Source organism: Stegodyphus dumicola, chromosome 3, assembly GCF_044657685.1.
Source record: "Stegodyphus dumicola isolate Sdum_Otavi_A_Nest chromosome 3, ASM4465768v1".
Taxonomy (NCBI): Eukaryota; Metazoa; Arthropoda; class Arachnida; order Araneae; family Eresidae; genus Stegodyphus; species Stegodyphus dumicola.
In genome coordinates this window covers 155312658-155338514 of record NC_140770.1, presented here as the reverse complement: position 1 = coordinate 155338514, position 25857 = coordinate 155312658, and the positions used below count along the sequence as shown (strand labels likewise).

At 33.1% G+C, this 25857-nt stretch overlaps 1 protein-coding gene across 3 annotated transcripts in view; it reads right to left on the bottom strand.

Annotated features, from left to right (window-relative positions):
- The window catches only part of LOC118200746 (18S rRNA (guanine-N(7))-methyltransferase-like), a 56174-nt gene extending 30318 nt beyond the window's left edge, over window positions 1-25856 (bottom strand). For 2 of the 3 annotated variants that reach the window (XM_085813529.1, XM_035372710.2), the window contains exons 1-3: window positions 25760-25856; window positions 8901-8938; window positions 483-578 (exon numbers count right to left, since the gene is read on the bottom strand). In XM_085813529.1, the coding sequence (XP_085669655.1) occupies window positions 483-578; window positions 8901-8938; window positions 25760-25801 (176 nt within the window). In that variant the 5' untranslated portion in view covers window positions 25802-25856. The remainder of the gene's footprint in view (window positions 1-482; window positions 579-8900; window positions 8939-25759) is intronic. The other variant, XM_085813530.1, reaches the window with a different exon arrangement.
- Between the last annotated feature and the right edge of the window lies 1 nt (window position 25857).

Here is a 25857-nt window from a genome sequence, read left to right as displayed (position 1 = left end):
TGCGCATGCGTGAACGAGACGCATGCGCAGAAAGTTTGTAGCTTTGAGGTCCGAATTATAGATCATTCCGGATTATGGGTGTCCAAATTAACGACTTTTGACTGTACTATGTTATGATACTTTCATAAATTTCAATCAAGTTTTCTCTTATTATTCTTATTTATAAAGTTAAAGTGTTTTAATTCTTAGTGAAGAGAAAACTTTACTTATGAATGAAATTTCTAATGGTGACCATCTGAAAATGACTACCTTTGAAAAATTATCAGTACTTCTAATAACATAATGAAATAATGATATTACATAGCTATATCTTACCAAATAGCTACTTTTACAGAAAATCAAAATTATCTGAAACTCAGCAGTCAAAAAGAAATTTTATAAACAAACAGAATGCTAGATTTTACATAAAAATTTAGAGGAGGAAATTTCAATATTGCTTAGTATTAACTAGCATAAATAGTAACTTTAAATACTAATTTTACCCTATATCCAAAATTAAACAAGATTCATCATCAGGTAATGCAAGAAGCTCTATAGCTCTTTCAGACATCTGAACTTGAATTTCAATCATTCGTGAACTAGATAAAAGAACAACATAATTTAATACTCATAATAACTTAAAATAATATGTATTTTTAGACACATAAATATACATCTTATATATGTATGTATGTGTATATTTATATATGTATGTGTATATTTATTTATATTTATATATGTATGTATAAAACAACATCAACGAATTTATAGAAGCACGCTATCAACTGAATTTACCTATAGATACTTTTTTAAAATGGAAAGATTAAATTCTTCACTGCATGTCCACCGAAATCAATCACCTCAAGTTTAAAAGTACATTGAATTGGTCGCAACTTACATCAGATATTAAAAATTAAAAAAAAAAAAAAACTCTTTACTATTACAAAAATAGATAAAACAAATAATAACTTTAGCATTATATGAAAAAAATTCTATGCGGAAATTATTCATAAAGAACTTTTCAACGCAACTACTTATCAATTAGCAAACCTTACGGAAACATCTACAATAAGCAGAATTAAAACTTTTCATAAAAAACTAAATATTACTTTAAATCCAAGCTACAACAGATTTACTAACCTCTATGCACTTCCCAAACTCCATAAAACACCATTAAAATTCAGATTTATAGCAAATGGAACTAATAATTACAAGAAAAATGTAGACTATTATTTTTCAATTCAACTTAAAAAAATCTATAAATTTATTTTCAACGATTGTAACACTAATCATAACTATTGCTGGATCATCCATAATAACACTCCTGTCATTAATGCCACTCAAATAATTAACATACAGAACATTAACTGCTATGAGTTTGAAAACTTATATACCTCACGTCCTTTAGAAGAAATTTATACAGTCAAAAGTCGTTAATCCGGACTCGTCGGGACTTCGGCGATTCCGGATTATCGATTTTTCCGGATTATAGATCATCAGTTTAAATCTCGTAAGATGGCATGCAGAAATTACAAAATTAAAAATATGAAACCGTAATTTATGAAATAAAGAACAATTATGATCTAAAGGGTATCAAAATTTACAAAAAGAAAAAGCTTAATATTTATTTGTTTACTTTATTAAACATTTCCTTCAATGTAAGTTGCTTCGTTTCATGTGATAATACTTTCTCTTTAATTCTATTAAACAGACATAATTTCTTGTTTAGTTACAAAGTTCCGCTGTTCAATTGCTGTGTTGAGAATACCGACTAATTTGTCAATCGAAATGTTTTCGTTTTCAATAACCTCTGGGTCACTTTCTTCACTATCGGAAGCGAATTATAATGACGAGGAACTTGATTTAAATCATATCAAAGACGGAGTATATCGAGATGAAATACTACGCTTAGTACGGAATTATAAACCAAATAAAATAAAAACATCTGCCCTGAAGATAAGGATAGTGCTGACAGATCAACTTCCAATCCGCGGCGTGAAATTGATAAACAGATTTCGGATTTCAAAACATACTTTCGCTTTGTAGATACAAATTACATATTAGTAAATATGTATCGGAAATTCTATTTGACATAATTTTTCTAATCTATCATAATCTAATAATGACGTTTCTGCCCCCCCCCCCTCTGCCGCAGAGCAGCGTGAAATTGATAAACAGATTTCGGATTTCAAAACATACTTTCGCTTTGTAGTAAATATATATCGGAAATTCTATTTGACATAATCGAAAGTTCAAGCTTACTTTTATAAAATTGCTCTAACAGTGCAAAAAATAATAAGCCGGATCGAATTCGAAGATTAAGGAACAACGCAATCAGCAACATTAACTGAATTAGATAACTTTAGCTTAGCGTATAACTCCGTTACACATTAAACGCGCATGCGCACAAACATATTCGCAGCCGTAAGGGTCTTACGCGCTCTCGTAAACGCCTGTGCGCATGCGTGAACGAGACGCATGCGCAGAAAGTTTGTAGCTTTGAGGTCCGGATTATAGATCATTCCGGATTATGGGTGTCCGAATTAACGACTTTTGACTGTACTAGTCTACTAGATCTGCTTACACTCTTCCTTGATATGCTCACGATTATGAATCTTAACAAATGGAAAACCTACCTAAAATGCACACTTTTCATATCTACATTAAATTTCAAAATCAACTTTTTAAATAAGTCAGAGGTTTTCCAATGGGGTCCCATTCCAGTACCTCGCTCTGTAATATCTTTTTATTTATCAAAGAATTTAACTTCCAAAAAAAAATCTACAGCAAGAATTAAATTACTACAAGCACACTTACAGACATATAGATGATCTTATTACAATTAATAATTTTAATAAGATTGAATACTCCAAGATTTATCCAAATTGCCTTACACTTAATAAAACTAATAATTTACAAAATAATATAGACTATCTCGATCTTCAAATCATTAACTACAAAAAAATTTTACTTTTTAACAAAACAAGAAACTTCAATTTCAATACTAACAAATTAATAAATTGGAATTCCAACATATCCAAAAAAGTAATTAACAATACAATAATAAATCAAATACCACGTATTAAAAATATCTGCACAGATACGATAGATCCACAATGCAAAATTTTGCTTCTTATTAAAATTCTCAAAAACAATCTAATACCTAATCAATTTATTAACCATTGCATTAAAAGAGAGGGTGTTAAATAGTCACTCTAAATCATTTAAATGATAGGGATATGATAATTTGTTCCTAAACCTGAGAAGGCGGTATAAGTTGAATGACTATCAGTTGAAGGATTTGTACATAGTGTAATTACAAAGTTGTATATAATGTAAAAAGCTAATTGTCTTCATACTTATGCTGTTACTAAAAAATTGGGCCTATTTCATAATCTTTAGTCTGTCAAATAGCTCTTTGACAATAAAAATTCCTTTTCTTAATTTCTTCCTTGTTACATGACAATTAGCCAGAAATTAATTAATTTCCATTCACTAGCATATTCAAAATTTTAACAGACGGTTTCACTCACATAAGAACTCTACAACATACGTCTCTCAAGCATTCCTAGTCACTCTCTCTCCCATAAATTACTTCACACAAGTTTCGTCACCTGAAATAATTCAAAGCCCCCGCTGCCGATAAAAAATTTCGGACACACAACCCTTCAGAGTAAGACACGAGGAGAACACTTTGCCCACTTCCCACTAGAAAGAAGGTAAGTTAATTAATGCTTTTCTGGCCTTTTATATCTTCATGTAGATTCCCTTTTCTTATTATATATATTTCAAATTTCAATTTTTATTATTTTTTAATTTGTTTTTGCAAAGACTGCATTATATTTCATAATTTTCTAAAATTCTATTTAGTTCTATTTCATAATGCCAATTTCCAATGTCTAATTTTTTACAAATTGAAGACAAGAAAGAAATGAAATTCAAAACCAATAAAATCCAAAAATTCCCCCAAAAATATGTAAAAAATCAACCATAGTCATCAAAACATTGATTTACAGAGAAGAATACAAAAATAACAAAACATATTTAGAATGGAATTAATATCTGTATTAACAGATATTACTTGCACTCCTTTTCCTAAATATTTTTTGTTACCTTTGTATCAATACTGTCACCACCAGCCTTTGCATGACCTGCTGTACAGGGGGAAAGCAACTGTTCACCTGGAAGACGGTTGTACCTTGACATGACCATCAATGTGATGAATAAGAAATCATGATTCATCCAACCAGGCAAGTGTCTTTCACTTATGCACGGTCCAGTCTCGATGTTCCCGGGCCCAATGTAGGTGTAGTTGACAATTACACTTGGTCAACAGAGGCATATGAATGGGATGTCTACTGCGCAGTCCCATGTTCGACATTGTTCAATGAACTGTGTATTCTGAAACACTAGCACTTGGACCTGCTTTGTATTGGGCTTTCAGCTGAGCAACTGTCTGGTGGCAATTTTCCTGTGCCAAGCAGGACAGTCTCAAACGTCCTTTTTCTTTGATGATGCATGGGCGTCCAACACCTTGGTATCTACTGCTGGTTTTACCGTCGTTTATCCACTTTGTATAAATACTAACTACAGCAGATCATGAACAACCAATCAGTCACATTGTTTGGAGATACTCGTTCAGAGCCTTCAGGCCATTACAATCTGCCCTTTGTCAGATTCGCTTAGATTGGTGGCCTTTCCTATCACTTGCAAAATTAAGTGCAAGAATGATTCCCAAACCTCTTCCAGTAGCAATTAAATACTATTTCCACTTAATCACGTGCCTCCATGTAATCCAGATAAGTTCACTGAAAAATGTGGGGATGGTCATAATATTTTGGCTCATCAATATATATGTGTGAACATATTAAAATTATTTTTGTGAAATTTTGATTAATGCAAAGTATCAATTTTAAATCTTCAGCAGCATTCCCCCTTTCAGTAGCAAAAGCTGCTTCACCTAATCAATAGATAATATAGAAATATCTTGAAATAGCATTTTAATTGGTACTTACCATAATTTCAGGTAGATAAGCTGAGGCTTATACATGTTTAAATTCAAAATTAAGGTCTGCAGTGTATCTGCCAGTGAGGCATATCTGAAGGAATTTTATTTCCCCTCTGTCTTCAAGACTTCACTAGTTTAGTAAGTTATGAACAAGCAAAATGGTTAATGTAGAATTCACCGTAACATTTTAGCCTGATAAAAGTGCTCAGATTGCACTAAGGGAAGTTTAAACTCGCCTAATTACAGTAGATGGTGCTCTGTATAAAAACACTGTGTCAGAGCCTGGCCTGTTTTGGAAAAGAATTTTAGAGAAATGGACAACTGAGCAAAGAGAAAAATGGATTATCAGTATAAACAAAAACAATTGCTCAATAAATGGATATTAAAAATTTTGCTGGAGGACCCAATTGGTCTTTCAGGTTCATGAAGCAAAAGAAATTATCCATCACGGAAAAAAAAAAAAAAAAAAGGTTGGACAAAAGCTTCCCATGTACTGGCTTAAAAAAAAAAGATATCTTCTTTGGAAAACACATCTAAGAAAATCAAAGAACAAAAGTTGAATGAATGATCGCAAATAATTAATATGGATGAAGTGCCCTTTACTTTTCACTTGCTCCGAGCAAAGTTCATTCAACAAGTGAAAAAACTATTATGTTAACAACAGGGAAGTATTATGTGTGTGTGTGTGCAATTATGGCAAAGCCTCGAGGGCTATCTGCCTAATAGGAGGGATGCCTTCGTGGAGGACTTTCTAAGGGAAACTGGCTCGTATACACGTTACACATGGGGAAAACCACGAAAACGCTTATGCAGCCAGCCCATTCGTGGGATTCGAACCTCGGACCGAACTACCAGTGTTCAGCGACTTTACCGCTCGGCCGCTGGTGGGCCTGTTAACAACAGGGAAAGAAAAGACTTCTTTTACTTGTGTTTTGAGTAGCACCGCCAATGGAGAGAAGTTAACCCCTTTGATAATTTTCAAAAGAAAAATAGTTCTGAAAGGAAACTTCTCTAAAGAAGTTATTATTTGTGTCATTGAAAAAGGATGGATTTGTGAATTTGTGAAGAAGTGGTGTTGTTTTGCTCGAGAGAAATTTATCGAAAAAGGAAAAGTGTTTTTTCCCCCAACAGCAAGGCATCATCGTTCTGGATTCAATGCAATCCCATTCAGCCAATACAGTAAAATCCAAAGCAAAAAAAAAAAAAAAAAAAACTTTGCACCAATGTGTCAGTGATACCAGGTGGGCTTATGAAAATTTTACAGCCTTTGGATCTCACCATCAATAGAATTTTCAAGCACAAACTATGAAAGCAGTAGGAGAAATGGATGCAAAGTGGACACCATTCCTTCACAAATTAGGACGAACAAGAAAAGTTTTGTATAGGAAGGCTGCCTTATGGGGCGATAAAGCATGGCTATCAGTCTGAGCTGATACAATCATATCAGTTTTCATTAAATAAGAAATCATCGAAAAATACAGGGTGTTTATAAAGTCCCAGACCCATTTTGATGTTTAATAACTTATAAAATAATAAAGATAGATTAAAGTTAATAACATAAATGGTTAGATAGACTCAAAAAGTTTCATGACCCTTATCAATGAACTTCCACGTGTGCCCCCTTTGTCGCACGGCGAAAATCGGTATTCAATTTCACGCTAAGTAACGGCAAGCATGTCAGCATCCACAGAGGCTATTGCAGTCGTAATTCTGGCTTTAAGTTATCAATGTTCGACACTCTCCTCCTGTAAATGTTGTCCTTTACAAATGTCCAATGGAAAAAGTCCAGCGGCGTTATATCAGGTGATCTGGGTGGCCAAGGAATTGGAACTCCTCGCCCAATCCATCTTCCTATAAAATGTTCATTCAAAGAATTACAAACGATGGTATCCCAATAAGGTGGTGCACCATCTTGTTGCAAAAAGACATATGGCTGAAGCTCTTCTAGTTGTGGAAATATGAAGTTTTCCAACATGTCTAAGTATACAACTGATAAGACCGTCTTTTCTGTAAAAAAGGCCCAATGACTCGGTCATGCATTAGTCCACACCACACATTAACCTTTGGGGAATCCCTTTGTGCCTCACGGTATTCATGGGGGTGTTCAGATCCCCATATGCACACATTATGGCAATTAACAATGCCAGAAAGATGCCAAAAACAAAAGCAAGAAAAATGCAATTAATAAGCAGACGATAGTTAGAAAAGTACAGATATTTAGAGTGGAAAATGAAATTATTTGAAATTAACCCCATGCGCAGACGATATTTACAAAAGTAAAGATATTCAAACCTGAAAAGGAAAATATATAAGTTATTCCATCAATAAATGCCATAAGTTTGTTTATATCTTCATTATTTTATGAATTATTAAACATCAAAATGGGTCCGGGACTTTATATACACCCTATAAAATGAAAGTGAAGAGATAGCGATATTGAAAGAAGCAATTTAGAACAGAATGATGAAACTGACTTGATTAATGCTCATTTGTTAAATTTATTTAACTCTAACATTGATGAGGTGGATTTTGAAGGTTTTGTATAAACAAATGTCATTTAATTTCACTATAAAATTTTATTTGATTATCTAATTTACTCGTTTGTTTTCATAATATGGTAATTTATGGTGATAAATGAAGTTTACCAAACCTGTAAAAATAATATTTATTAGAAAACCCCAGAGTTCATTTTCAGCAAGTTCAAGCTAAAGATGTCAGTTCCTTATTTATTTATTTATTACTGATTACATTATAAATGTTATAAAATGTTATTGATGATGATTACATGAATATGGCAAGGAATTACTAAATAAATGAATCAAAATAAGTAACAATATGCATTATTTTGATATGAAATTGTAACACAAACAAATATACATATTATAAAATAATTTATTACAAGATAGTTACATGATATTATTGCAAATAATATATTTTACAATTTTATTCGTGTTTGATCTTTTCACCAAACAAACTTTTGTTTCCATGCCAAACCACTTACATTTAGAACTAGTTTCTAATCTTCACTCCATGCAAATACCAGCATATATATCCAAAACATAATGCCAACTGAACTACATTAAACACATGATTACATTAATTACATGAAAATAAACAATGAGACATTGCTTTAAATGTGCCGAGACACTACCCCACACCATGTACAAGAGCGTGATTGGTTCTTCAGCAATAACCACAGTGCGTGATCGGCAGCAAATGTGTTAAAAAGCATTTTCTGTTCCACCTAATTACCAATTGCATGCACTTTTAGGTTCTACTCAAAGGCTCATTTGCAAGAAAGACAGCTAAGGATAGTTGTCCAATGAGAAAAGTATTATACTATTTTTAGCAGTTACTGGATGATGCTGATCTGTTCTCATGCAGGTATTCATACTTAAAAAGAATTTAAACAGTCCCTTTTACCGTTTATTTTAAGATGTTATATTGCGCTTTTTATTTCAATTTTGCTATCATTATTATTATTTTGGTATGAGTGCACTGTTCAAATAAAGAAATATTCTAAAATCATAGGTACAACTTTATAAATGATTATTCCTTATTTTACCTAAAACAGATACCAGAATTGAGAACTTGTTGATAAATTATTTGTGTTAAAGAACTGGTAACATTTTGCTTTTCATGTAATGAATTTTCAACTTATGTCAAAAAATAATTTCAGAAACAAGTTACAGATCAGATAATGGGGAAAAGGAACGAACTGAAGATTATACATCTAAACCCATCACAAAGAATCTTTTTGAAGAGCTCTTTTGCAAATCACTCAATTGAATGTCATTTGATGGAGCTTTGCATGCGAACAGCAATTACATAAGCAGTGTTAGCACATGAAGAAACTATGATACTCAGGAATGGGAGGGATGCAGAAAAAAGAAATAAAATATAACTGACTTACTTAGAGGTATATTTCATGGCTTCTTCTTCAGAATAAAACTAAAACACCATTAAAAAAAAGTATTAAAAACCAAATAAATTCTTGAAAATTATTTCAGTTTAATTTTAATTTTTTTTAATATTCATAATGATTTAACCAATCTCGTGATATATATATACTGAATATGATCACCGAGTCCTAAGCAATAATTATATATCAAATAAAATAATTTCATAATTCCAATTGATTCAAATTTCATTGACAAAATTAAATTTTAAAGAAATATACAGAACAAAGTCTGAGCTCTAGAATCATCGCAACTCTAGATTTCAGAAATTTTCACATTTAAAATTATCAGTTTAAATCTACAAAGATAATATGTAGAAATTATAAAATTAAAAATAAAATAAAATGTCCTAAGTTGCCATGCTAAAATCACATTTAAACCAAAGTAAATACAGAAGCTTTCATAGATAACCTGTCTGCTTTGTCAGCTGTAGCTGGAATCTTTAACGATTAAGTTCATATTCTTTTACTGCTTTCTGCAATCTTTTACTGCTTTCTGTTGCTGCACTTCTCAGAATTAACATTCAGATACACTGTAGATTGAAAGCAAGGTCTCTACTGTAACCAACCTTACAGAAACAAAGATGCAACATAGTCAATACAACAACCTTGCAGACAGCAATAAAAATGTAAGGAAATGATTAAGCCATTTATTATAACTCTAGCTGATGGTGATGTCCCAAAATAACCTTGATGATTTTATTCCTGTAGAATGAAACAGAAGTAGCTTTTGATCAACCTGCTCATATTGGTTTTCATGCCACCAAGACGGTATAGTGGTTAGGGAAGCCTGGCTGCGATACCGAAGGGCCCGGGTTCACATCCCCATACTTGCCAACCTTTGACACTCAAAAATCAGAAGATTTTTTCAAGAAACCAGGAGATTTTTAACAATGTTAAAAAGACTTTTTAAATGATAAAAATATAGTTTTTAATAATGAATTAATTTTAAATAGTAACTAATTCTTAAATGAAAGCAACACAAAAATACCTTACACATAAAAAAACATTTTTATTACTTGCATCGTTTAAGGGGGGGAAGACACTTTAATCAGTTTTCATACAAATGTTATAAACAGTGGAAGATTTTGCTTTTTTTAAGAAAGAAACTTCATAATTTTGCTCATAGCAATTGCCATGTAGGCCTGCTTTCGCTAATAAAAGTTTTTCTAATGTGTTATCACTAATATTAGATTTAAATTTAGTCCTTGTTTTCGCAACAACACTGAAAATCCTCTCACACTCTGCATTACTATGGGGAGCTATCAAGATGGCCGATATAATTCTAGACATATTTTAAAATTCCATCAGCACCTTTCAGTTTTCCAATTAAACTCCACTGGGTGTCAATCCTAGCTGATTTTATTACTTCATCCAAGTTTCCTAATTGTAAACTGCTGTTATGCAGCTGTTGAAACGGTTTCAATTTTTCCTTCCTTTTAGAATTCCTTTCAAGATAATAATAAATATCAACAATGTGTTCGTCCACATTTATTGGTAAAGAAGCTGCCCCTTTTTCAGCTTCTAAATCTAAGAGGTGACAGGTGCACCTCATAATCTGCAAATCTAAATTTTCCTTTCTTAAGATGCCTGCAACACCAGTCTTCAAGCCTACCAATACTGGTGCATTATCGGCACCAAGTGCTAAGCAATTATCAAGAGGGACTGTATTTTCTTTTAAAGTTTTAATCATTAGCTGTGCTATATTAAAGCCTGTCAAATGTCCTTCTAAAGTGAAGACAGAAAATAAACTGCACTCAATTTCTGAAGACTGGATTAAAAAAAGAAACAACAATTGGAAGCAGTATTGAATCGGTATTATTGCTTCCATCCATAGAGAGGCAGAACGGAGCTGTTTTAATGCAATCAATAACTGAAGATTTATTTTTCAAACATATTTCTTTAACAATTGCACATGTTTTGGTTCTTGCACTTGAATATTTCTTAGCAATTTCACTATCGGGAAACATTTTTCTAAATAAAGCTGCAGTGTGATCCAATGCATTCAGTGGAAGGTTGTGCTTGAGTAAAAAGGCAGAGAACAGACATTCTGCATTAATAACTTTTTGGTCCTCTGTTTCCAAAGAAAAATGTAATTTTCCATTTTTTTCAAAACAACTCATGGTCCTTGTGTTTTTCTGTACGCACATGTTTGAGAACATTCGCTCTTCCACCATGCGAAATCAAAAAATCGCAACGACAGGCGGTACACATCACAAATTTATTACATTTCCTTGAGGAAATAATGGAAGGAAGGTCAACTGTGTACAATTTTTGAAATGTACACAAGTATTTCACTTTTCTTGCAGACATAACAAAAGATGATAATTTCTAAAACTAATTCCTGAAGGCACGTGTACTCACACAACTCAGGACAAAATGAATGAAATAACTAAAGAACATCCAAATAACAGCTTGCTCTGTCCTCATTGGCTAATATATGCCAGATGACACGCAGCAGAACAATGGGTATCGAGCTACTGGAGAACGATGATTCTGGATACGTATGTGCTCTCACTCACAAAGGAGAAGTTATCTGATTCGCAAGGTTTTGTTTTAGATATAATCTAGAGAAAATTCAATTGCTTTCAGACGTCCAAAATCTTTTTTTTTTTTTTTTTTTTTTTTTTTGTTCATATAACAAAGTATTAAGAAATTTTAAATATTAAAAATTGTGAGAAATTTTAAGAATAAGAAAAAGTCGAGAGAAATATATTGTAAATCGGGTTGACGGAAGAGCGTCGAAAATCGGGAGAGTTGGCAACTCTACATCCCAAAGAAGGCAGGAATGTAAAATTGTCGGTCCCTTCATAGGTGGTAATGGTGGCCGCCTATTAGACAAAGAAAATTTAGATGTCTATCAGGCATAGACATTCTTTGTATAAGGTGTCTCCAGAAAACTTCTGGCCTTAGTAGTGGGCAATGCCATTATAGGCAACTGCCAGCCATTTGGGAAAATAAAAGTTTTCATTTTTCACCCCCTTGTATAAACATAAAGGAGGGTGAGTTATAAAATAAAAAAGTATTACGCCACTGAAAACAGTGATTACGCCTCTGCTGTAAATAAGAGAACATAAACTAAACTTTATGTCCTCTTATTTACAGCAGAGGTTGTAAAACTACAGACTGCATTACAAATGAAAGGAGAGGATATTTACTGATCAGGCTCAGTTTCCCAAATGAATCCTATCAACTTCCCAACTGAATAAAATTATTGAATCCTATCTTTTGAGACTCAAATAGGGGGGTATACTGTTTTGAGAATGCATTTAATTGGTACTAAGCTTCAGAGAAAGCAGATAAGTCATCTATGAAAGCTTGTATTTCCACTTACTGATAAATTTTAAAGGTTGATACTTAGCATGTCAACTTTTATTTTGTTTCTAACTTCATTCTAATTGTACATGCCTTTTACTTTTTTGATATGAAAATCTGAAATGGTTGTTTGTGACATAATGAAGCACCTTTTATCTTAATGTCCAGACAAGATTCTTTGTGGTCATAAACAGAATAAGACAAACCTCCACTGCTAGGCATCCAACCACTGCTGCATCACGAAAACTGGTACAAGAATATTGTCTAACCATTTAACTTCATGCCAATGTGGTATAAGAACCAACCAATCACAGAGAAGCAAACACAAATAAATATTCAGTTAATGATTTTGCTGAACCAGCTGTACATTCATGCATGTGCAATTTTAAATTCACCTTCACTAACTGGCTACAGCTTAAATCCTGTTCCACAGGTGTGGATAAAAGTAATGATTTTTACACCTTATAACTACAACAATTGTGACAGCTATATTATTCTCTGAACGTTCCCTTTGGGAATCAAATTTACAAAAAAGCTCAACATTAACATTTATTTTGTTTTATAAAATAAAAAATATTATGCTTCTATTCCTTCAAGATTTAAATTAGTAAACTATAAATTTTTCTTTGCCTCCTCTCACTTTTAATGACAGGCTATAAATCTACCTTAGGAGGTGCTGACTTAGCAAGGTTCAAAGAGCCATAACATGTTTCAGTCAGGGCGATTGATTTAAGTCATTGTCCCAAAAATATTACTTGTAACGAATCACCAAAGCACTGAAAAATAAATCCTTCCTTCTAGAAGTGCCAACAGTAGATTTTCTTACATAAGCATATCTGAATTCTTTTGAAAGATCTTTGCTATCATCCTTAGTGAATCTTCTCACAGTTTCGCTAATGTCCTAGAAGCTTGAATGCAAGTGAAATCTGACAATATGTAAGTGGCATTTTTCTGAAATGTTCAGATGTGAAAAAACATTTTTACTTCATCACAGTAACAGATTAATTGAATAAGCTAGCCACATATGAAATAATGGACCACCATTTGACCATTTCTGATTCAGATACATTCACATCAAACGGTTATATGTCAAGCTGTTTCTGCTGACCAAACTGTATGGCAGTTAGTGACACTGACTGTCATATTGTTGAACCTGATTCGAATCCCAGAGAAGGAATGGATTTTTGCATGTGTATAGGGTCTGTGTGGCAAGGAAGAATTCAAAATACACAGAAAGCCGAAAGGCTTCTCAAGTGGTTTAGTGGTACGTAAAATTCAGAGGCTCATGACCAAACATTAAGATTAGCCACAACAACAAAAAAAATTGCTTCCAATTCCCAGTTTACACTCACAAAGCACAAGAAGTTGAAAATTCTCTCCAGTCATTTTTAACAATTCTTATTCTATAAATAAAATAAGAAGATTTAAGTGAAGAGACACCTGAATCACAAAAACACAATAAAAATCTTCAGAAAAATATGAGCATAATGATACAAAACTGCAGAACAAAAATTGAAATATGGCAGAAATATTTCTGATTGAATTAATCAAAAAAAAATTTTTTTTTTTTTCATAGTGAAAATAAGATACTTTTTTGTCAACAGCATTTTCAAAAAATGCTGCAAAAATATTCAGGAGGCAATGCATTATGTTGCCAAACAGGCTTTATGTGGCAACCCAAAATGTCCAAAAAATGTATTTATGTCAAAAGCTAGGCATGCACGTCATAGAGCTAAGAAAGGTAGGAGGGGCCAAACCCGCACTACGAGTGAAGCATTGCTCACTTGTAGTGAGGCTTCGACCTCCAGATGGAGTGTTTTTTTGTTTACATACAGAAGCTCCCTTGACACCGCTCTGATAGTATTTCAGCGCATGGCAGTTCCATACAAATCGAAAAACGGGACACTTACACATAAAAGAAATTTTCATTGTGTAATGAATAATAGCAATTTGTAGAGTTTAGTGATATTTACGCAAAAATCACATTTTGGTTACTTTTTGATAACTTATAAGTTACTTCTCCTGCCTTCTTGGCATGCTTTGGTGGTGTGGTGGTCTGCACGCAGAGCACGTATTCCAGAGGTCCGCGGTTCGATTGCTGGCAAAGGCATTGTTAATTTTTCATCTTTCCTGCTTCCAAAAAATACCTAATGTCTATACAAACTAACAACAGTGATTTTGATTATGAATTTTTTTATACAATTCTAAATTGAACTACAAAAATATAGATCTTAGCAAAAATGTTAAATTTTAATTTGTATACATCTTTCAATAACTTTGATAGAGTATTCACTACTTCTATTTTATGTTCCAAACACATTGTGAATGCCCAGAAATTAAAGATTTGTACATGCCAAAAATGAAAAATATGAAATATGTATGAGTATTTGTGCATGTGCTTGCAAAAAGCACATATCTGCTTTTATTAAAATATGAAATATGTATGGGTATTTGTGCATGTGCTTGCAAAAAGCACGTATCTGCTTTTATTAAAAATATGAAATATGTATGGATATTTGTGCATGTGCTTGCAAAAAGCACGTATCTGCAAATATTTATTAAATTATTTATAAATGTATCTGAAATTTATTACCTGGATGGTTACTGTAGGAGACAACTGCTTCAGACAGATAATTACATAACGGCTGGGCGATGTCGACAGAAGGAGCGTCGCTTTTGATTGGATTACTTTTATTATTGTCTTATTTATCTTTAACTGCGAACTAAGCAGAGAAATCCCTTTTTCTTACTATATGTATGTACTATTTAGATTAATGAACATTTCCGCTTGTGTGAGATATCCATATTAAAATCTTGATATTAATATTACCTGCTGGTGATTATTTCATTTCTAACCTGCACATTGTAGCACTGAAAGTTGCAACATAGTAATTCTGCCATCCGCTATTTTATTTTTTTGTTGACATATGGATACCAAAGTTTTGAAAGCAAAAAGGAGGTTGCTAAGAACAGTGTTTACGGTATGTTGCAACAATATAGCTCAGAAGATCGAAAATGACGAAGTCAGTACGTTGTTTAAACAGATTCAGGACAAATTTGCACATTTAGAAACAACTCAAGAACTTTTGAATCTGTTGCTGAGTGATGGCATCCTTCAAGACGAATATTCTGAAGATTTTTTTAAAGCAGAAGAATACCGAGACAAGTTCTGCTTAATTTGTTCGTTGTTAGAAAATGCAAAGAAAGCAAATTTGATTACGGAAGAAACAAGAACCAAGCAAAAAGGTAATTCAAGCTTCCAAAACTGGAATTGAAGAAATTTGGAGAACTGAAAGACTTTCTTGCCTTTTGGTCCAAGTTTGAAAAAATTCACAAAGATGATGCTATTGTGGCTGAAGACTAATTTCAATATCTGTTACAATGTGTGGTAGAGCAGCAAGATTGGTAACAATTTTTCTGCCAACTAAAGAAGACTATTCCAAGGTAATTGCACAACTTAAAGAAGAATTAATTGCACAACTTTGGCTTCAGGAGAGATGAACTTTTGGTTCAGATTTATGTACGCGATCTGCATTCTATAGTAATGAAAAATGCTGCTGGTCGGATCAAAGGAGATTTAGCTGAACTTTATGATTTACTTGAGAGCATGCTCATGGCACTCAAAAGCCTTGGAAAAATTTGCTGAATTTTTGGAGCCACTTGTTGAGTCCTGTTTACCAGAGACTGTTCTTCGTACGTGGGAAAGAAGCTGCTCGATAGAAGATACTATGTCACAGCAAGATAGTGCTCGTTCTTTGGATAAACTTTTATGCTTTCTTCGAAACGAAGTGCTAAGTGAGGAAATGATTAAGCTCGCTGGTATTGGGTTGGGAGCTTCCCATTCTGCCCAATCGCGTCCACATTCTGATGATCCAGGTTGCTCTACAGCTGCTGCCTTGGTAAATTTTCAAGACAATACAGGTAGGCAAAATTTACATTGCAATTTTTGTGAGAAATCCCACAATTCTGCTTGCAAAATGTCTTTAGAAGATAAGTAAAAGCTTTTGGTGCAAAAACATGCCTGTTTTCGTTGCCTACGAGTTAGACATAGTTCACGGGCACGCAAAAATAAAGTAAAATGTTTAACTTGTTATGAATTTCACTATACCATAATGTCAAGTAATGTATCGTCTAATCAGTCTGTCTTCTGTTAATGAAAATGTGTATTTGCAAACACTTGTTTTAAAAATAGTATTCGAAGGTAGACAAATTACAGTTCATATGATTTTGGACAGTGGTTTACAGAAATCTTATTTTTCAGAAAGGGTCATCAGGTTTTTGGAAGTGCGTCCTAAATCAAAACAAACCATTATACACAGTTTGTTTGGGGGGGAGAGAGAGAGACAAGGTCTCATTCCCATTTTGTGCTTGATGTTAATTTAAGAAACATTGAGGGCACACATGACCATAACTTTGAAGTATTTTCTCAAAACGAAATATGTAGATGTATGTCAAAGGTAGTTGATCCCAATACCCTAAAAGAATTAAAAGAAAGAAATATTACCTTGTCTGACTTGGACGCTATCGAATACGACATTGAATTGCTTTTAGGAACAGATGCCATCAAGGACATTATTACTGGCAGCTCTCTGAAACTGAACTCGGGTGTAACTGTAGTTGAGACTTAACTCAGATACGCTGTGATTGGTAAAGTAAACAGCCTATCTAAAGCCCCTACTTCAGCTACTATTCCAGCATTACTAGAAAATAATTTGTGCAATAATGTAGTTTCGTTGCCTTGTGCTAATTTTAGTGTAACTGAACTCTGGAATTTAGATGCCATTGGCATAACAGACCCAACTGAAGATGTTACATGTAAACTTGCTCAGTCTGATGCCATTAAGCAATTTAAAAAGAATTTAAATGTTCTTCCTGATGGCCGATATGAATTGCCACTACCCTTTAAATCTCAAATTTTGTTACCTAACAATAAGTCTATGCCCTTTAAAAGGCATCAAAGAATGTATCAACGAATTAATGAGGAAAATCAATTAGATGACTATAAGGTAGTTTTTAAGCAATGGGAAGACCTAAAAGTAATAGAAGAGGTTCCTGAAACTGAAACTGATATTTGCCCCATAGACCTGTTATAAAGCATACTAGCCAGACAATGAAGATAAGGCCGGTGTTTGACGCTTCAGCCCGAGAGAGAAATCAACCGTCCCTAAATGATTGTTTAAATAGACGGCCGAACTTAGTTGAACTCATACCTGATATAATTGACAGGTTTAAATTGCATTCCGTTGGTTTATCATTAGACACTGAGAAAATGTTTCTTCAGCTGAGTATTACCCCAGAACAAAGAGATTATTTGATGTTTTTTTTTTCTTCTAACTCTTGAAGAACCTATGATTTACAGACACTGCAGAATGGTGTTTGGTGTTTGTTCATCTCCATTCCAACTCTCTGCATCAATAGAGCATCTTTTGGATAATTCACCAGCTGAGTTTGACGATTTGACCCAAAAATTAAAGCATTTGTTTTATGTTGACAATTGTGTCGCTGGGGTTCACAATATCAAACAGCAAGAACATTTTATAGTTAAGGCAATAGAAGTAATGGTGGGGATGTTTTAAGCTACGTGAGTTGGGAAAGTGATGTTCCAAGTCATTGTATTGTATCCCATAGTTCAGGTATAACTTCTCTTCTTGGAATTTGGATATGATACAATAAAATGTAATCTTAAATAGCCAATGGATAATGAGATACGTAAATGTAATATTTTGACTATGGTACATAAAATTTTTGATCTGCAGGATTTTTTGAGTCCAACTACCATTACCGAATTTGCTATTACAGGAGGCTTGGACTATGAAATTAAAATGGGATGACACGTTGCCAGACAACATTCAGAAAACTTTTCAGAAGTGGCAGGATGAAATTAAATATCTTGAGCAAATTAGTATTCCACAATATGTAGAGATAAATGAGAATTCAGAGCTGCATCTAATTGTTGATGCATGTAAGAGCTCCTATGGTGCATGTGTCTGTCTACATTAGAACTTTAATGACAGTGAAAGTCAAAATTCGGTTGATCAGAGCCAAATCCAGGGTAGCGCCGTTAAAATCTCTGACAATATCCCAGTTAGAATTGATGGCCTGGCGAGAGACTTGTTCACTCAGTATACGTCGCTTTAGATTTTCCTGATTTAAAAATAATTCTATGGTAGCACTCTGGTGGATTAAGAACCCATGTGATTGGTCAGCTTTTGTTGCAAATAGAGTAAAAGAAATAAACAGTCTGATTCCTTTTCAGTGTTGTTGCCATGTACCAGGTGATTTAAACCTAGTAAATGTACTTTCAAGAGGAAGTTCCCCTCTTCAAAGTATATCTGTCAGGTTTTTATCATTTTTCGATTTTCTTTGGTAGGGTCCGGCCTGACTCCTGGAACCTATTAACAATTCGCGACTAGACAGTTTGGCTTACAAGACATCTGAGGTAGAACGAGAAAAAAGGAAGGTCAGATTGTGTAACCTTAATTCAGTTGAAGAGGAAAAACCTTGGTATGCAATTAGGTTTTTGAATTTTCAATCCATCATTCGATTAGTCGCATGGATATTGCAGTTTGCGAAAAATGCAAAAAGTAAATGTGCATTTCGAGAGACTGGAAATTTAACCCTTCATGAGACGGAATATGCCAAAAAAACTCTTGTAAAAATCGTACAAAATAAGTATTTTCCCTCCACGGACTCTATTCCTAATATGAGTGTCATTTCAGACAGAGAGGGTATAAAAAGGGTGAAAACACGCATTACAGTGCGATCAGAGGACCCTGAATTTTATTTGTCCAATTATTTTACCGGACCGATGCACTTTCAACCAACATCTGATTGAATGTTATCATTTACAAAACTGTCATGGTGGAACCCGAATATTAAGGGAGAGATTTTGGATAGTGAGAGGCAGAAGAACGGTCAGGAAAGTCGTAAAAAATTGTGTAAGATGCAGTCGATACAAGGCCAAGTGTCCCGGGCGAGCCAATGTCTCTCCCAGGCGATCATGTCAATGACGCAGTGGTGTTCAAGGTGGTAGGATTTGATTTGGCTGGACCCTTGTATGTGAGGGGAGGTGAAAAAGTTTGGATTGTGTTGTTCACATGTGCAATATACAAAGCCGTTCATTTGGAATTGACTTCCTCATTGTCTCCCAACGCATTCTTGTTGTCGTTGAAATGATTCGTAGCCAGAAAGGGGAGGACAAGAATAATTTATTCCAACAACGGAACTAATTTTAGAGCAGCGCAAACAGAACTTAGTAACATCGATTGGGAAAAAAGTTTGAGGCAAATGGCTATACACAACACATAATATTTTAAGTTTAATCCTCCCACAGCCGCTTGGTGGAGGCGACTGTTGGGAGAGGTTAGTTCGTGTAGTAAAGGAACTGTTGAGAAGGACAATCAGTAATGTGGTTCTTACAACCAAGGAGTTGTACACAGTCTTGTGCGACAGCGAGTCAATAATTAACTTTAGACCTCTTACCTATCTGCCCAAAAATGTGGAGGATTTAATCCCACTTTTCCCAGCCATGTTTCGCATCGAGAATCGTAGTTTAGGTGTTCCCGATGTTGATTTCTGAGGTTCAAAAGATCTTCAAAAAAGGGCTAAACATCGCCAAAAACTACCTAAGGATTTAAGTAATAGATTTAGGAAAAAATATTTAGGCCTTCTGGTCCAAAATAAGAAGGGTCCATCATCAGAGCTACGACTGAGTGAAATTGTGCTAATAGGAGACAACATCAAAAAACAAATGCACTGGCCTTTAGCTTAGGTTATTCGGACAAGGTTGTGGAACTTATAAGCGAAGGGCTGCAGAATAACAAAGTTACAGGAGGTCTTTTTTTGGATATAGCAAAGGCCTTCGACTGTGTATGGCGCTGAACGCACTCATATATAAACTACACAACCTGGGCTTCCCTTACATCACATAGTTATATTCTATCTAACCGGTAGACACTTTGTAGTTTGCATCTCAAACATAATATCAACACATAGGGCAATCTTTGCTGAGGTTCCCTACAAGAGTCTGTTTGGACCCACTTTTTTCAATATTTACGTGAACGACATTCCCACCACACAAAACACAACACTTGCAATGTATGCAGATGAGACTGCAATCCTCTCACAAAGCGCATTTATTAGCCCAGCAATACAATGATTACATGACTACATAAACATACTCGAGACTTGGCTGACAAAATGTAAGATCAAAGTTAATGTAGATAAGACTCAAGCAATCTTATTTACCAAGAAGAACAAATTCAATAAAAACCTGCAAGTCTATGGGGAAGACATCCCATGGGCTAAGCAAGTCCTTTATCTTGGGGTGATCCTCTGGAAAACTTTCTCATGGTACCCACATATAACATCTATCCTTAAAAAGTTTCACCCCTTAATTTCTTGAAACAGTGTACGTTAAATAGATAACAAGTTGCGTATTTATAAAAATGCATTGCGCCCCATATTATGTTATGCCTGCCCGGTTTGGGCATATTCATGCTAATCATATAGGAAAAAGTTACAGCAGGCACAAAATTTTGTTCTAAGACAGATCACCAACTTGTCCTGGTATGTTCGAAATCAAAAACTTCATGATGAATTAGGCATTGCAGAATTGAAATATTTTTATTGCCGGCTTGCCCAGAATTTTTATGCTAACGTCACAAATATCAATAACCCTGTTATAAGGGTCTATGATTATGATGCAAATGGCCCAGACTTACTTTACGTGTACTGCACTTTATGACTTATGCTATGATTTAAATGCACCAGTTGACTCAAACTATCTGTATTGTATGTATGTATTATATGTACTTTATTTCTGCTAGAATACCTTATTATCACATTACTAAAAATATGATAATAATTTATAAAAAAAGTTATTATATCCAGGGTTTGTACGCTTTTTACACACAGAAATTAAGTACTTTTAAGGACTTTTAAGGACCATTAATGAAAAAATTAAGGACCTATGAGCAAATGAGAACTGAACAAATTCAATTAAAAATACTATCTGTGCCTGAACTTCACTTTTGTAATACCGTCCTAAACACAAAAGTAGGATGCATTACTATTAAACATAACTTAATTAACATAATTATTAATAAGTTATAGAATAAAATAAAACTTTATGAAATTTATCAAGTAGCATTAAATATTTTACACTTATAGTTGGACATATTAGAAAGAAGATAAGTGACATTTTATTTACGTTTTACTAACAGTTAGATTTATTAAGATTGTTGTTTTACTTCTAAATTAATAGTTAGCTTTATGTTGATTTTTTTATGTCTCATTTTCGACAGGAACTAATGCAGCAAGTATGTGGAGAATGGAAACACACTCTGTCTTACACTCCATACACCTCAGTTTATAAACTATCTAAGCGAATTGCATTCTGGTGAGAAAACAGAAATGGGAAATTATAGTAAAGGCTGAAATTATAAACAACTGGGTAATTTACATAATAATAACTGTACATACTAATAGCAATACATATCTTTGAAGAACCTTTCTTCAGCACGTTTCCTTTTCATTTTAGAATTTAAATTAAAGATTTCTGTTATTCTAAAAACACTAAATTTAGAAAGCATAGAAAAAGCTGCTAATTTTATATCTTTAGTAATATGAACATTCAGAAGCAATATGAAATACATATGATAAGGGCTGGTTACAGAGACGGTGTGGCAGAATTTTTAGAATTTAGTGACACACCAAGCAACAAAATCTAGAAATGGCAAAACTTTTAGAATTTAGAGCATGCATTGGAAGCAGAATTTAGGATCCGCAGAGATTGCATCAGGTGGGAAAATGCCTAACGCCAGCCCTGTGTATGATGCATTCAGACATATAATATGAACTATTTAAATTGTCAGTTTTCAATTTTTTACTATAAAAAAAATTTCTTTCTATAATGCCTGTCTTTCTGATAAGAATAAAAGCATTTTTGATATTTTCCATGTCTGTGTCTAGTGAAAATTAGAGAAAATAAAGGGAAGATAAACGTGTTAAGAAAAAGATTCTAGTATCAGAAGTAAAACATTCAAATATTATGTTTTCTTTGTTCTTCCAGACCTTCTCCAAAAAGTAAGAAATACATTGTAAACTTTCTGCAAAATACATTCGTTACGTGTTAATAACATGGAGACATTTTTCTGTAATTTTCTAGAATCTTGGGTCTATAAATTTTGCCTTCAAATCCTTCTTAACTTTCTAAGCTGCAATGTCTAAAATCCTAAAGAAAAATTCTATAACAGTAAAAAACCAGAAATATTTTGAGAAAAAATATCAGAGGGAAAAAGTGTAAAATTAATTTTAAAGAAAAAACTGAATATTCTGATAATTCTGAATACTCTGAGACATTGGAAAAACTCTTACCATGAAAAAATTTAAAAAGACATTTTAAATTATTTACATAGCTATTTTGCTTTTGCTAAAACTGTTTCGATAATTGTTTCGTATACCTTGCTTATTTTGAAGATTCAAAATATTGTATAATAAGTGGCCAAAATGGAACTTTATAATATGAGACCAAAAACTAAAAACATTTTATTTTAATGGTTTTTTTTAAACATAATTTCAATATTTTACCACTACTTTAATGAAAATTATCCATGTTACAATGTTTTAAAAAAAATGTCGAAAAATTCCCATACATCGAAATTAAAAATTTTCTACAGAAACTGATCTTAAAATCGCCAAAATGCTGATAAGTTGCCGAATTCAGATCCGTTTAATAAAAGAATTCACATCCCGAAAAGCCAAAAGTTGTTTAAGAGCTCTTCATTAGAAAAAATGAAATCATTTCAAAATACTTATGCTTCACTTCTTTTACTATAAAACTCGAAAATCCTAAGATTTATATTAGAAATAGGAACGAATTATAACCCATTCAAAAGATAACCATATCTGTCAGTCGAATCACCAAAAATATTCCTCCAAAACGCTAATTCACTCTCAAAATGGCAGTCATAAAAAACAGACAGCTATTTCCGATGATTAAAATTAAGGACCTTCTGCCGATTTTGGCCGAAATTAAGGACCATAAATTGATTCCAAAAAACTTAAGGACTTTAAGGTCTCTTAAGGACCGTACGAACCCTGTATATCTTATGTTAGTTACTCATAACAGTATTAAAAACACCTACATGTTCGACAAGGGGTAGGGTCCTTGACCAAGGCACCCTGGTCTACTAATCAAATTTCTTCTATTTCTAGTGATGAGCTTTCAGATTCTAATGACTCTTCAAATGACTCTAGCAACATCCTGGAAAGTAAGTGTCACGATTTGGACATGAGATCAAGGTGCCTCAGAAATTAGATATCTTCAAGCAGGTACTGTATATCTTTGAGCCGAACTGAAGTTGACACAAATGGGGGATGGATATGTAGGAGACAGATGCTTCAAACAGACGATTACATAACAGATGGGTAAAGTCAACAGAAGGAGCGCTGCTTTTGATTGCACTATTTTTATTATTGTCTTATTTTTTCTTTAACTGCAAACTAAACTAAGGTAAGGAGTATGGTATTGTGCACTTTTTCCCAATTTTGCAGTGAATATTTGTCACGATTAAGCAGTTTTGTTAGATAAAATTTCTAGCATAAGTGTAATTCGGTTAGTAGATTGTTGGAAGAAGTGTTCAGTAGATAAAAAGAAAAGAAACATGTCTTTACTTCGTGAAGACAAAATGGCAGCGGAAAAAAAAAAATAGAGGGTTGCTGTAGGAGAGTTGGTCGCCAAATTTTCGCCAAAAAAACGCCAAGTTACCATAATGTAAAGATCAACCAAAAGATCTAATTATAAAATGTATCTAACTTTGTAATTATTATAAATATTATCTAAATACATAATATCCTGAATATTGAATTATAAACTTAAATTGAAATCCTATTGACAAATACATTTATAAAACTATTTAAGCAATAATTGTTCATACTGGAAAGCAATCGGTTAAAAGGTATTGTATCATAAAGCAAATTCTACAAGATGTGTACTTAAGGAAGTAATAAAAAAAAAAGAGTTTTGGAATATGTATTGTTGAAATTAAAGGTAAAAAAAAATCTGATAAGTATAATTAAAAGAATTATTCCCTTACACTTTATAATAACTTGGTTACAAAATTTAAATAATTTTTTTTTTTTTTTTTTTTTTTTTTTTAAGTTTTTTTGTTCCCTTTCAGAAATATTCTTAGAAAGTTAAATATATGGAAATGAGCACTAATATTTAATATATTTTACTATTAAAATAATAGGTACTCTAACTTTAAATGGACCAAATAGGGCATTAATTATAAATTGAATTAGATTTTTCAATTTAAAAGATGCCTCAGAAGCTAAAAAAACATGTCATATTTGAGAAAGTATTTTAGAAAGAAGCTCTATACATAGAAAAGAAATAATGCATAATTATAATATTAATAATACAATAAACTTTGATCTTAATTTTTGTAATCCTTAACCAAATAAAATTGAATTACCTAAATTTTTTTTTAATGTAATTAAAGAAAACTTGTGAAATATTTCATTTAAATTAAACTGTTCTGTGAAAAGTATAGCATGTAATTCCATTCAGAATGAAATGTTGTTTAATGTATTCTTTTCACATTTTTAGGATTCTGAATGCGAAAAGTACTTCAAAGCAGAGTATGAGGAAAACAAGTAGGGCATCTCCTTACTTCCTACCTCCATGATGTACGTAGCACCCAGACTTGTTTTTATAATGTGGTACACTTTAAGATATCATGCTCATCTTTCTTCCTTGTCATTATAGGAGTTTGGGGGCGTATCTTGTATGGAAAATGAAGAGGGCAATAAAATGGAGGGGGGCAATGCATTGCAGAAATAAAATAGGGTTCAGTGAATTTGCCACTCTGCCACTGGTGGGCCTTCAAAAAATTTCAACTGAATCTCCCAAATTTAATCAAAACATCTCTAATAATGTCTACTTCATTTCTGCATCTCTATTTAAACTTAAATGTAAACTTTTTTGTCCAATTGTTATTTTCTTTTTTTTTTTTCTTAATTGTGTGTGAAATCTCTACAAAAAGATTTATTTCACCGGTAATGCTCTTAGTGTAGATCTTTTTAACACTAAAGTAGACACAAAATTTTGTTATTCCAAATTAAATACGTGCGGCAGTCAGTTATTCCATAAAAAAGGGATATCAACGGTGAAACAGTAACACAGATAATAACAGCATGTGAAAGTATATACGCTCTTAGAAGAATACCACTAAGTTACAAACCTTCATATAACACAGCAAAAGCCGAAATTTAAGTGTTGGAACTATGCACAATTCCAGTATGCATTCTAAAGTTAAAAATACATAAATACTTCGAATTCGCATACATCAGTTTCTCATTAACGCTAAAGAAGGACATAATTAGCAGTCAAGCGGACAATAACGTTGAAATAGCCCACTCAATTTTTTTTTTTCCAGAGAGAGAATAAAATCCTATACATTACAGCAATTAAAAATGTTTAAGGCTAAACTTACAATTTCTGGTGGAGCCACATGTTCGGGTCTCTGAGCAGCCATCTTGTCAATAAAGTGTAAACATCAACAACTTGCTCTGTTGCCAAATTATCTTTTTA